This window comes from Panthera onca, chromosome D4, assembly GCF_046562875.1.
Source record: "Panthera onca isolate mPanOnc1 chromosome D4, mPanOnc1 haplotype 2, whole genome shotgun sequence".
NCBI classification, from domain to species: domain Eukaryota; kingdom Metazoa; phylum Chordata; class Mammalia; order Carnivora; family Felidae; genus Panthera; species Panthera onca.
This window is the reverse complement of record NC_138351.1, coordinates 11951844-11966065: the sequence shown is the minus strand read 5'-3', so window position 1 is coordinate 11966065 and position 14222 is coordinate 11951844. Positions and strand designations below refer to the sequence as shown.

At 45.4% G+C, this 14222-nt stretch overlaps 1 protein-coding gene across 1 annotated transcript in view; it reads right to left on the bottom strand.

Moving 5' to 3' along the window:
- PGM5 (phosphoglucomutase 5) overlaps positions 1 to 14222 on the bottom strand; it is a 183217-nt gene that overhangs the window by 33861 nt on the left and 135134 nt on the right. The window contains exon 10 of the mRNA XM_060610125.3: positions 2583 to 2717. Within this exon, the coding sequence (XP_060466108.1) occupies positions 2583 to 2717 (135 nt within the window). The remainder of the gene's footprint in view (positions 1 to 2582; positions 2718 to 14222) is intronic.

Here is a 14222-nt window from a genome sequence, read left to right as displayed (position 1 = left end):
CCTGTTGAATTGGATACGTTTATCAATGGGATCTCTAGACATTCGAGAGATACTGTATTGGGTGTCTAAGTGTGGGGGGTGAGGGGAGAAGGGGTATTTGTTCTGTTTTCTGGGTTGCCAATGTGAACAAGCTAAAAGGGGGTGGGGGGGAAGAGGTCTCTGAAGCTAAGGAAGCAACACAGCTGGTCTTTGCCCATCAGGCCCCGGAGCAGTAATAACTCGAGGAGCATGGCTTATCTTTGGTCTCTGTTAACACTTGACCAATGGCTCTTCCTCCCAGAGCTCTTGGAAGGCAGAAGCTGGGCTTCTGGGAAAGCAATGCAATGAGGAGGTATACTGAAGTCGTCAAGTGCCTAGGTGTGGTTCAGCAGTACCGTGATGGGTGAGCCTGCTGGTGTCTCCTTCCCCTTCCTTAGGGGATCAGATGTCTTTCAAAATCTTATTCTAAATTACATCTCGACTTGAATGTATTATGCGACAGGGCTTAAGTTGGTGAGTCAATGACACAAGATATTTTAATAAGGAGTTCGATTTTAATGTAAAATTTTTAGCTGGATCGTGACCTAAATATGGTGAGGCCCACTGAGCCACATCTGGGAAGACTCTCACTCATGATGGAAAAGAGAAGGCATCTAGATGACTGATCAGAAGAACACGATCAATGAAAGGAATCCCCAACCGATGGTGAACTCTTTAAACCTACAGAATGGAAACTACATGGAAACGAGCATTACTTATGTTTTCTTTACCCACAGACTGAAGCATATACTTAACACACAACCCAGGCCTATGGAGGTTTCCAGCTTCAAAGGAAGCTTTGGGGGAAGAAAAGGTGAGGGGGAGCACCACTTGGCTTGTGTGTAACACCTCAGCGAGAAACTCACTTGTGCACAGGACTGTTTTCACACGTGTCTAAAGGCCTGGATGTCATATTCCTGCGGTCCGTGTGGGAGGTAAATAAAAATCAGCAGATATCATAACCACTTACCCGGTGCAAATAGGGAAAAGAATGCTGAGAAAAACTAGCCTCGAGTCAGAGTGAGTCAGAGTGGCTGAGGCCAGGAATATCATTCCTCCCCCTGTCTGTAGCTCTGGACTTCTAGGCCCTTGATTTAATCTCATTTCCCAACATGAGAGGAGAAGGGTTTTATATGGAAAGAGAGGGTAAACCTCCAATTCTTGCACGATTTGGTACTATCTTGGGTGAAATGTACTCACTGACCAATTATGTTGGCAGAGCATGGCCCGTCCTTGAATGGAAAGCCTGTGATTCCGACCGGGAAGGGCCAAGGACCTTATACTGGCTTCCTGCTCTGCTGCTTCATGCGCTGGGTGACCCTCACACTAGCTGTCAGCCTCCAGGGTCTCTACTGCCCCATCTGGGATGATTTGCCTCCAAACAGATCTTCTGGCTACAGGGCCAGGTGTAACGATCTACGGCTCCATATTGATCTGGTTCTTCGAGACTCTCCTGAGAGAGGTACCATTTTAAGGAAAACGCGTTAAACCGCTGACAGTGAAAGAAGACCCTCTCTGAGATCATTCTAGGGCCCAACTACGGCAAATTCTCACTGGAAATTCTGAGTCACTCGAAAATGAGAAGCAGTGGGTTTCTCTTTGCTTCTCTACTTCTCCACAACAGAAGCACGGAACCACTGTCTTCATCTCAAGGAACCACCTTATCAAGGACTCTGCTTCAGAACCCCAGGGTGGAGTAAAGACCATGGCGGCAAGGGGCGGCCAGCACTGTAGCTGGAGGTACCCAATGTTCTGGTGGGTCCTTTCTGGTTTTAATGTCGCCTGCAGCATTGAAGGATGTGGCGGTGGGGATACGTACTTTCTGAGTTCTTAATCGGCTCTATTGTTGACAACAGGAAAGGACTCTGCCAAACACAGGGTGGCCCAGCCTTGGCTGGCCTAGCTTAGCCTCCCTAACTTTAAATGCAGACCTTCTTCTCAAGAGAATCTGGGCTCTGCAGCAGTCTCAGAGAGGAGGCCCAGAGTAGCACCTGTGCACCTCAAGGTCAGGATCCAGCCCAGAGTTTGCCAAACACCTGGAGATTCCTTATTTACATGTGCAGAGTTAAGGCTCTGAGGACTGTGACCAGCTCGACTCTAACTAAACATTCCTTCATCCATACAAGTGCTGTCTCTTGATATCACCCCCAATTAACAAGCTGCAGTATAGTCAAGAAAGGGAAGTAATTTGGGAGGTGCTGGTCTAAACCCATCATAGAGGCTGGAGCCCAATTTTCTGTTTCAAGCATTGCGAGGAAAGAAGGAAAGAAGGAAGGAAGGAAGGAAAGAAGGAGGGAGGGAGGGAAGGAAGGAAGGAGGGAGGGAGGGAGGGAGGGAAGGAGGGAAGGAAGGAGGGAAGGAAGGAAGGAAGGAAGGAAGGAAGGAAGGAAGGAAGGAAGGAAATCTGCTTAGAGTTACTCTAAGCCTGTCCTCTAGCTGGATCCATCGATATGGAATTTACTTTCCAGAAAGACAGATAACCCCCACTAAAGGCCCACGAGAGCTCCCTAAATTTTCCAGGAGTGACGAGACATATTGCTGAGGACACAGCTCTGCTTTCGTACCTGAGGCTCCTGGTCATGACCGCCGGGGTCCCTCTCGTAGCTCTCCGCATACAGTCTGATGGTGGCCCGCATACCACTGGAGGAACTGAGCCGAAAGATGAGCCGTGAGGCGTCTGAGAAAATGATCCTTAGGCCCTGAGACCAAGAACACCCAGAACGGGTCAGTGAGCCAAAGAATACGCAGGTAGTAACAATTAATACCTACTCGTGGTTATTGCTGGGGGAGACTTAGGGGCAAAACTGAACAGACGCTCATGTTCCCTTGGTCGGGAGATGTGGGAACCAGAAAGAGGTGGAGGGAAAAGGAGGGGATGATATTTAATAAATGTCCCTGGGGTCAAAGTTTGTCCCTGGATGCAGTGGAAGTAGGCAATTTCTTTATGACAGTCAAGCAAATTACCTGTGTTAAGGTTACCCGCCCCCCCTCCCCCCTGCCCTTTGCTTTAAGTTCATCTATTTTGATTCTTTCCTCGCACTCACATTCCCTGGTAGCAAGTAAGGCCTATAATGAAACGTTCGGGCTTGGAGCCTCAGCTGGATTCTGGGGTTCCTGCATACAACCTCATCCTCTTGGCTCTGTCCTTCCTTCTTACTCTACACCCTGGCCACCAGGACGGTGTGGGGGCAGAGCTGTGGCAGCATTAATGTGCTTTTGGCTCAGACTGTCTCCGTTCTCTGTGCATCTGTTTTCATTAGTGGCAGGGATATTTGAAAAATACGACCGTTAAGATCATACTGTAATGTTTGTTGAAGGAAATTTGTTTTCTTAAGACAACTGATAAAGCCCTTGTTATAAACAAGCATATTGGGAGGGGGCAGAGGAAAGAAGAAGAGGAAACAAAATAATAAGTCTGGTCAGTTGTTATGTCTGAAAAAGGAGAAGTCTCGGGCGACTTTGACATCAGATATTTGCCCTGAGACATTTGCCCTTGAAACTTGTCTGGCCTTAAATCTTGGTTGCTAAGAATAAGCCATTATTAAAAATATACCTCCCATATAAATCTGACTGCTAATGCCTTACTCCCCCCCCCTCCCCCCCAAATGCTGCGGTGGGGCGGGAGCACTATGATTCCATCTGAACGGCTTTCTGTTTTTTAAATTTTGCAGGCATTTCTTGTCCAGTCCCAAAAAAGCCTTAGCCTCTTTTGGAGCGATTCATTGCCTGCCATGATTTGCGTAACAAAAAGGAGCCCCCTCCCTTCCTGGCAACCTGTCTCTCTCTCTGATACTAGCTCTGCAAACAGGATGGTGCTAACCAGGATTCGTTCAAGGGGCAAACATTTTATCATCCCTGGGGATTGAGTCCTGGGCCAAGCCCTGGGTATATGAAGACAAAGACACAGTACTTGGTCTCCGTAAGCCTGGACCACATTGTGACCACATTACAATGAGCAGGAACCGTTTCCTTACACATCTTGTGCTGCCAGAGGAGTGAATAGTTATGACATTCTAAACAGAGTAAAGGAAGCAATCCCCTACCAATCGGTGTTACATACCAAATTATGCCCAAACTGACAATAAGGCCCCAAAGGTTCCATAACTGCATCCACGGTCATGGTTTTACATACTCTTTTGAAGCTGTTATTTCTTTTTAAGCCTGCACTCCCCTTGCCACCATATATGGGACACATGAGTAGGTGACCGGTTGCTCAGGACTAGGACTTATGCAGACGTCGGTTAAAGTAATATTAAGGCTGAAGCCCTAACCACCTGTTGTAGATTCCAAACCACTCAAGGCCACCTCTTCCGATGACCACTAAACTCAACCCTTTATTGTAGCTCCCATTCATTACACAATTGGTATATGGCCAATGGGAGGTATTTAAGAACTCGGGCCATAGCAGACCATCAAAATGTGTTATCAGCTCACAACTAAGCTTTTTTTTTTTTTCTTTCTTTTTTTTACAGTGAAATCATGTTATGATTTTTCTCCTTGTGGGTAACCATAGCTTTGGCCGTATTCATAGAATTTCGGTTAGCATCTACATCAGGTATCCTGGAATTGACTGGGCGCTTGAAAAGATGATAAAGGCTAGCCCAATGTCTCTCCTTCCTACAGAACCAGCCGTGGGATCTTACGAGAACTCATGGTGTTGTGTGAGACCTCCAAGTGAGGAGTACCACAATTCTCTTCCTCTGCATGGGTGGAAAAAAATTTCAGACCCAGCCCAGTTCTGTGCTGCGATAACTCTGGTTTCGTGTCTGTTGAGTGTCACTTTGATGCGTGAAGTTGTATGGGATTGCTTTAGTGCTGCATGCTCCTCCAATGAACCTAATGAACGTGCACCCTGAACGTGAGCTATGTTCTCTCCCGCATGCATCTCCTACTCTCAATTAAATTATGAGGCCAAAGTCGCCACTGACCAAGACTTGCCAAGTTTCTAAATGTTCTGTAATTCCAAAAAAAGGATACCAGTCATAAATTTTTCTTTTTTTAATTTGTAGGTTACATCAGGGGTTGGCAATATAGTTTGTCAGCCCAATTTGACCTGCCACCTATTTTTATAAATCGGGTTTTATTGGGACACAGCTGTCCCCATTCGGCGTATTATCTACGCTGCTTTTGTGTTAAAACTGCAGAGCTGAACAGTTATGACAGAAACTGGCCCACGAGGGCAAAAATATTTACTATCTTTTACAGAAAAATGTTTGCTAACTCCTGGTATAAACCGTTATGTGATCCGCAACACGAAATACTTATCCTTCAACCCTATCCCAGAAGATATTTGATCTATGCACTTACGAAAATCCCAATAGAGACTCTTAAAAATTGAGAATAAACTAAGGGTTGATGGTGGGTAGGAGGGAGGGGGAAGTGGGTGATGGGCATTGAGGAGGGCACCTGTTGGGATGAGCACTGGGTGTTGTATGGAAACCAATTTGACAATAAATTTCCTATTAAAAAAGAATAGAAAAGAAAATCCCAATAGAGAAAAATTATGAAGACTTGTATAAATAAGAGTGTCTAATCCATGCATTTTCCCCAGTTATTCTAGCACCTAGCCACAGATTCATCTGGACATACATGTTACCCAAATCGATGTATTTCCGACAGACTACTCACGACAAAAATTGACTTATTAGATTGCATTTTAGGGGTAGGTGGCTCAGTCAGTTGATCATTTGACTCTCGATTTAGGCTCAGGTCACAATCCCAGGATTTTGGGATCAAGCCCTGCATCAGAGTCTACACGGAGCATGGAGTTGGCTTAAGATTCTCTCTCTCTCCCTCTGTCCTTTTATCCCATTCGCACGCATGTGCACGCGCTCTTTCTCTCTCTCTCTCAAATTAAAAAAAAATGCATTTCAGTTTCATATCCTCACTTTCATTGCTGGGTCTACAAGGTATCCCCCTTATAAAACCCACTTTTATAGTCACTTCCGGGATATTTTTGGAAATTGTATAAAATTCCACATGAGACATTTCCTCAAGAGCCAAGTGTTAGGAAAGCCTTTCCTTCCCTGAGGAACTGGTATTTTTTGTCTTCTGTCAATAATAACTAACCATAGTTCCCTTTTCAATATGGCTGCCAGAACACTTAATGCCAAATTTGAGGTTCAGCCCAAGTGGATCCTTATGACTTGCATAACTATGAATTTTTCTTCTTCTGTTCTTGACTCTCTACTCTTATTTATATTTTCCCTAGTCTTGATTTCTGTTTCTTATTTATGTCCTAACAACTTCATTATGTATGTTTTTGCTGCCACAAATCCTCCTGAAGAAACAGGGCCCGGCACAAATGAATAAAAGGAGTTCCTCTCACTTCTAGCCTTAACCCTACAGTGTTGGAACTGCTGAAACATGTCTTTGGGTCCTTCGTCAGCTGGTGAGCTCTGGAAGGGCAAAGCCTTATGGTCCTTGTTCACACCATTTATCCCCATAGCCCAGGACAATGCCTGGCACGCAGCAGGCTCTCTGCAAACACCCGAATGAATGTCACTGCGTGTTTGACAACTGGAGTGAGCACCCCTGGGATGCCCCCTCCCACATTTAAGGAGGACTCACAGACCCAATGAAAACACACTTCTATTCTCCATCAGAGAACCGGGGTTAACATGTTTACCTTGAAGGGCCGTTGTGAATGATGCTGGATCTACTCATCCTTCATTTTTAAGGCAAAGTTCAGTTTTGGCTAAAAACAATGGAGTTGAATCATGGTGGGTTCCTGTCCCCACTTGTGTGGCACGAGACAAATCCTAAGTCCATTAACTGCAAAATTTGCTGCGCATTGGAATCAGCGAGGCCTAAGACAATCTCAATCACGGAGCGGGGTACCAAATGGGCACGTTTAACTCCAGCTTAGCATTTTCCTTCCCACCGAGTGCCTGTTGGTATAGCCTCGGTGACAAGAACGAAGCTTTGCCCATCTCAGCTTTGTCCCAGTGGAAGATGGTTAAAGAGCTACATTCCCTTGCAGGTATTTCCACCCCCACATCCTCCAATTTGCTTCCATTTATCACTAGAGCTTTTCAATTTCTCCCCGCATTTGCCCCTCTTTGGTTTGTCGCTTGTAGAAAGTCAGTTTGGAAATGATAAAGGCATAACAACTGGAGAACAACAGGGCTGGAATTCTGGCTTGGCTTTTCGGCTGGTGGTCTTAAGCAAGTCACTTTTTCTTATAGTTTATTTATTTTGAGAGAGAGAGAGAGAAAGAGAGAGAGAGAGAGAGAGAGCACATGAATGGGGAAGGGGCAGAGATGGAGAGACAGAGAATCCCAAGCAGGCTCCACACTGTCAGGGCAGAGCCTGACACGGGGCTCCAACCCACAAACCATGAGATCATGACCTGAGCCAAAATCAAGAGTCAGACGCTTAAGGGACTTAGCCATCCAGGCGCCCCTTGAGTAAGTCACTTTACGCTCTGTAAGTCTCAGTTTCCTAAAAAGGGTTGAAAAACAATACAGCCAGGCCTACTGGGTTGTTGTGAGCATCAGATCAGAGACTATATGCGAAACGTGCTTTGAAAATTAGAAATCAGTCTATAAATACTATTCTTATGTTAAGCTTTTAATGAAAATGGTACTGTGCTCGAAGCCATCCAACCTTCCAGATTTTGCAGAAGATTGCCAAATAAAGCCTAAATGGGAAGAGTTTATGGCACATTTATTTTTAAATTAGGCAGAATTAAGATTAATTTTATTTTAAGAACTGTGCCATGTTCTCTGCAATCACTGCTAAGCTCACGGATCTGTTACCATTTATTTTCTCCAGAACTCCCACTGGCCTGGCTTCTCCGACAACTAAATGCCCCTCCTAAGTTGGTCAATTGAGACCATTATGGTCCTGAAGGAAGGACCTCAGAGTCATCTAGGCCACTTCCTCCCTTCACTGGAAAGAAAGGGGAAGTTCAAGACTGCTTCAGGTAACAGCGAGCCAATTGAGGAGCCAGAACATGAGGTCTTTTGACCCCAGGCCTGTCACTCTAGGGTGAACCACATTGCTTCCCATGAACTATTTGAACCCTGTCTCATGTGTTTTGTACGGTCCCCCAGATGAGCACAGAGCCTTAAGCAGAGCAGGTATCCGATACATGTTGGCTGCGTACATGTTGGGTTTGTTTTTTGTTTTGAAGCCCTCGTGTAAATCAACGCAGGGAAATCTGCGAGTTGCTAAACACACGCAGAGCCGCCAGATGTGTGCTTGGAGAATCTAAGACATGTTGCAGCCAGGCGGGGAAGGAGGAACTGTCCATTACCACCAGTGATTTGGAAGTCGAGTAGTGCCTTAGGATGAATTCCAGGGGGAAACAGCATATGGCCCTGCAATCTAATACAACGTCACATATACACAGTCAGTTGGCCACACCAGGCCTGTGAACCCTGAGACAAGACAGGCGTGGAAGAGCGAGACTCAGAGCCTCACTCAGATGTTACCTCCCACAGGAAATCCCAGGGACTTCTCTGGAAGGCTTCAAGGTGAAAATACTCCTGTGAAACATCTGAACCACATTTTGTAGAAGAAAGCAGGCAGCTTATAAAGCAGAAGATTTGGATGGGACAGACATAGCTCTCCGTGAAAAAAATTAACTAGAATGACCCATTTTTCTTTGTTTAAGTCATAGAGTTAGCTGCAAGCATGAGTTCAAAAGTGGTTGAGCAGGGCAGCAGCTGGTCCACACCGCGCCCTTATATAAATTGCAAACAGGAAGACAATTTATAGAAAAGCATCTTTCTTCTTGGCTGGCCTAGACTTTGGCTTCTCCTCCCCCATTAGGCTGAGTGCCTTTGTGCAGTGCACTGACTGCACAGCCGTACCCACCTGCCCTACTTTTGGAGGAATTCTCACCTAGCCTTTCCACAACCAACCAGCACGCGTTGAGACCAATCATTGCAAATAACTATTTTGGGGGAAATCAAGGTCAAACGACTTTGTAGGTGCGCTTTTAAAACACACATCCGGAAAAAAAACACATTAGGTGATGAGAGGGCTTCTTGGAGAGTGAGGACTTAAAAGTTATCCAGATTCCAACCATCAAATTTGGAACAATGGAACTAGGTCACACATATCCCATTTCCCCGTGTTTTTGGCCAAAACGGCTGCTGATCCCTGTTCACTCAACACCAGCCCCAGTTCTGGGATATTTTGGAATCAGACATACTTTACCCAGACAACAGGGGTTGCTTCCTCCCTGAGTTCCTGTGACAGTCCGCAGTTTTTTCCTTTAATAATTATGTTTCCCGGTGACAGTCACCCTCGTGACTACAAACAGACACTGGTATTTCAGTAGGAAGTAACCGTGATGTTATTCATTCCAGAATGCTTGGATTCTTATCATACATCTTAGTGGGATTCTATCAGCATTTTAGAAGATAGTCCTAAAGCAATCAGCTTCTGTCAGGAGAAGGTACTTCATTATAATAAAACTCCAATGAATCAGAAGCAAAGGAGTAAGAACTTTAGAATGAGCCAGAAAGTGTCTCCCTCTTCCTATTTTCAAACCAGCCAACAAGTCCTTATAAAGTAATGAATATGTGTTTGGTCTTTGGAAGACAAATAGGCAAAATCACAGGAAAAGCAACTGAAAAAATCATTTAAAAAAATGGGGAGGGCACCTGGGTGGCTCAGTCAGTTAAGCACCCAACTCCTGATTTCAGCTTAGGTCATGATTTCATGGTTCGTGAGTTTGAGCCTCCAAATAGGCTCTGTGTGCACAGTGCAGAGCCTGCTTGGGATCCTCTCCCTCCCTTTCCTCTCACTCTGTCCTTCCCCTGCTCACCTCTCTCTCTCTCTCAAATAAATAAACACTTAAAAAATATTTTTAACCCATGGTTCTCAAGGTGTCCTACCAGAAGGCCCAAGTGTCTTTATTTAACAAAATTGCAGCGTTGTAGAATGGGCACGGACACTGAGAATAAAAATATTGTGCCACCCCGTTGAGAATGCTATGACCTATAGGAAATCCCAGTTCTTTATCTGGAAAGCCAAACAATGGTATAACGACATTAGTTTAAAGAAAGGCATTTAGTCTGTCAAGATGGTCTTCCATGGGCCGGCTCCCACTCATTCTTCAGGGCAAAACTTAACTATCACCTCTCCAGAGCCCCTACTTGAGTACCGCCTACGATGCGCTCCCAAGTAAGCACTTTCCCTGTAATACCTTTCAATAAACTCTATAGTGATTACAAAGCGCATGTCAGTTTGTCTCTCCTGCTAGACTGTCCGGTATGCTGGTGGATCTTTAATGTTTATTTATTTTTGAGACAGAGAGAGACAGAGCATGAACGGGGGGAGGGTCAGAGAGAGGGAGACACAGAATCCGAAACAGGCTCCAGGCTCCGAGCTGTCAGCACAGAGCCCGACGCGGGGCTCGAACTCACGGACCGCAAGATCATGACCGAGCCACCCAGGCTGGTGGATCTTTAACGCCCCAGCAAGCTGCCCGGCATGTAGCAGGTGTTTGGTAAACATTCAATGAATAGATGAAGACACGAATGAATCACACTTCAACAATCTTCACTGTATCGTACTAAAGCAGGAAAGGGATGGATATTTATTATGCAGATTTTTTTTTTCCAAAATCACAACTGGCAACGAAAAAAGGATTTTTTAACCCAGATGTAATCACAGGATACATGTAATGACAACACCTCACTTCCTAAATATTTCTGTTGCTCAACAGAGAAGGACTATTTGTAAGTACTAACTTTCAGATTCAACTAAATCCTATAGGTGGGGTAACCAGCATGGCTGAAATGATTTCTTAAATTCTACTTCTGGATGCACGAACCTCACTCCAGCAAGTGGCATAGGATAGAGATAAGCTGTTCACGACAGCCTCTCAGTTGGTTCATTGATGAGGATGGGATGAAAGTTGAAGGTTGACCAGTTAACTCTAAATAGAGAACTCAGGGGCGCCTGGGTGGCTCAGTCGGTTGAGCGTCCGACTTCGGCTCAGGTCAGGATCTCACAGTTGATGAGTTCGAGCCCCGCGTCGGGCTCTGTGCCGACAGCTCAGAGCCTGGAGCCTGTTTCGGATTCTGTCTCTCCCTCTCTCTCTGCCCCTTCCCCGCTCATGCTCTGTCTCTCTCTGTCTCTCAAAAATGAATAAATGTTAAACAAAATTTTTTTTTAAATAGAGAACTCAGTCCTGGCCCCCAGATTCTCCAGATGGCACTTTTCAGTTCCCTTCATAGGATGCCTCCAGAAATATGCGCTTGGTAAACTTCTCTCTACCTGTTGGCCAGGGGTTCTTAGCACCACAGTATATATTAAAGCACTAAATGCCCGACTAAAATGTGATTTCAAGACTGCCAATTTACTTCCTTCATTATTTCTAAATACTGAGAGGATAAAGTGAAGACACCTTCCTGCACATTAAGATAACACCTCTAAAAGCAAGTTGACTCTGCAAGCAAGCTTCAAAGTGTACTTTTTCTCTGAACTAATTTCAAATGGTTCTTTTTTTTTTTTTTCCAGGTTGAGGACAACATCAAAATGCTTCCACTCAGCCTGCACAACTCGAAGGGGGATTAATAAGCTCGGCGTTAGCCTGACATAATCAGATTGGATTTGGTTTTCCACATCAGCTAACCGGTATGCTTTGATTTACATCAGGTTTTTAAATATCAGCTGAACTGTGACTTCTAAATGACTTCAGCACTGGTGGAATTTCATGAGTTTTGATCTGGTTAAATGGAAATACAGGCGTGGGATGGGTGACGAAGAGAGACTTGGTTCCTCAAATTCCACTCCTGGTGTCGAGGTTTCTCTCTTCAAAGTTAATTTTCACAATACAGGGCATGGTTCTGAACTGATGTCCACCCCAGTGGCAATATGCTGTCACTCAGTGCTGGTACCCTCTGTCATGTTGTCCTTTCACGCTACCAGGATCGGGGGTATTCCTTCTATCACAGCTGGGAGAGCGTCGTAATGATGGGGGCACTGAGTGGTGACTCCAGAAGATTTTGGCTAGAAGGCAGATGTGGGGGAGGATAAAGGTAAGAGGTAACCTGGGTACTAACGATGTTGCTTGGGATGGCGATAGGTGAGGAAAAGAGAGAGTGCCTAGCACCATGGAAAATCTTGACGTTTGTCCAATGAACTCATCCTTGAGGAAAGAGTGGGCCACCTGTCAAGCCTTAGGGAGGTACCTGCCCTTCCCTCAACTCTTCCCTTCTCCCAACTATATGCCTCTTAAATACAGTGGGAGCCTCTTCAGTTAGTCGGCCACTGGATTGAACCCCCTACTCTCATAGGAGCTACTGGCTTGTTTTTCCCACTCATATTTGAAGAAGGCATTATTACTCATTCATGTGACTCAATTTTACCTGATAATAAACAGAGACACATCCTCATGGGACAGGAGAGAATGAACTACAGTTGTTGAACCATGCCTCGTTAAATTGCTATTTCTAAATCAGAGTTCCTCTTGGGTCCTGTTTAATGGAAGACACACATCAACTTTCCTCTTGGTGCCCAACATCATGAAAACATCAGCCGCTTGGAGGCAGCCATAGTAAATTCCACGAGACCTGACAGGCGACAGGAAGGCCAGTGAGGTCCCTGGGAATTCATGTCAGGGGTTAAATACTTCGGGGGTGTCCTTCTTGCTCCTTAAATGGCCTCCGCACGGTCTCACAGGCAGGACAGACTTTCCTGAACATTTTCCACAGCAGTGAAGCAGATAGGGGGGCAGGGCTTATCACCAGAACAGGATTTTAATTTCATTTTGGACGGAGGAGCATGTTTTCTTCATCTCTAGAGATATATGTGAAATGGGCTTTTCTTTTCCCCCCACAGTCTGTTTCCTGACTTTGACCCCAAATCAAGGACCAAAAGGAGACAGAGCTGTTTGTAAAACACTTTCTCTTTTCTGAAACCGAGTGGGATGGGAGAGATGGGGGAGGGGGAGACTTGGGGAAGGCAGAGAAACGCGACTGAATCAATTCACAGATGACTCAGAAACTGAAGAGACCTTCCCATGTCTTCACACAACACCCTGCAAATTCGTACGCTGTTCGGTGTGCTTTTCCCCGCTTTTCTCATCAAACATGGCTCGTGAGATGTCAAAGTCGTTCTTTCCCAAGGACTCTCTTTGAACATAACTTATTTTAGTTAACCGTTTATTAGTAGTTACTGTGTGTCAGGGCCTTACGTGTATGATCTAATTCTCCCCGTGGCTGGATGAGGGAGCCACAGTTATGGTTCCTATTTTCACAGACAAGGAAAGGCACAGGGAGGTTGAGAAACTTCCCAAAATCACCCAGCAAGGACGTGGCAGAGCTGATTCACGCCCGAGACTTTCTGATCTCGAGCCTGTACCCTTGAACACCACTCACACCCTTTCCTCCAAAGTTGAGGATTCTGGAAAGGGGGAAGCAACGGATATTTCTTGAATATCAAATGGATACCAGCCGCTGTGCCTGGGGCTTTACAGGACTTTCTCCTCCAACCTTCTCTGTGACCCTATATGATATTTATCACCAGCATGCCACCCACCTGCCCCGACAAGTTAAGCGAAGTTAAGCAATATGCCCAAAGTCACAAATGTAGGCAACGACAAAGACAGCCTTCAAGTCTATGTCTGTTTGCCTCCAACAGGACCCAACACCGGAGAGACCACAGTCCTCTGCCTCCCACAGCAAACATTTGTTTGTCCGTATGGAGATCCGATCTCTTCTCTCTTGATTTTAAAATAGCACATCATTTGATAGATTAATTTGCAGCGTTCTCTAATCAGAAAGATAGTAACAGAAGTTGGCCAAAGTGTGCAGAAGTTGGAACCCGCATACACGGCTGGCAGGAATGTAAAACAGTGTAATTTGCTTTGAAGACCATATGGCTGTTTCTTCGAAGGTGAAACTACAGTCACCATTTGACCTAGCGATGCCACTCCTAGCTCTTCGCCCAGGTTAACGGAGAGCCTTTGCACGAAAACTTTACGTGAATGTTCACAGCAGCATTATTCATGACAGTCAAAAAAGTGGAAACGACCCAAATAGCCGCAAGCTGACGAGTGGATAAACAAAATGTGGTCTAGCCCCATAATGGGACGTTATTCGTCAGTAAGAGTGAAATACTGACACACGGTCTGTTCTGCTTAGAGAAAGGAGCTAGTCACAAGAGACTACGTGTTGTATGATTTCATTTGTGTACAATGCCCAGAATAGGCAAATCCATAGACCCAGGAAGGAGGCTGG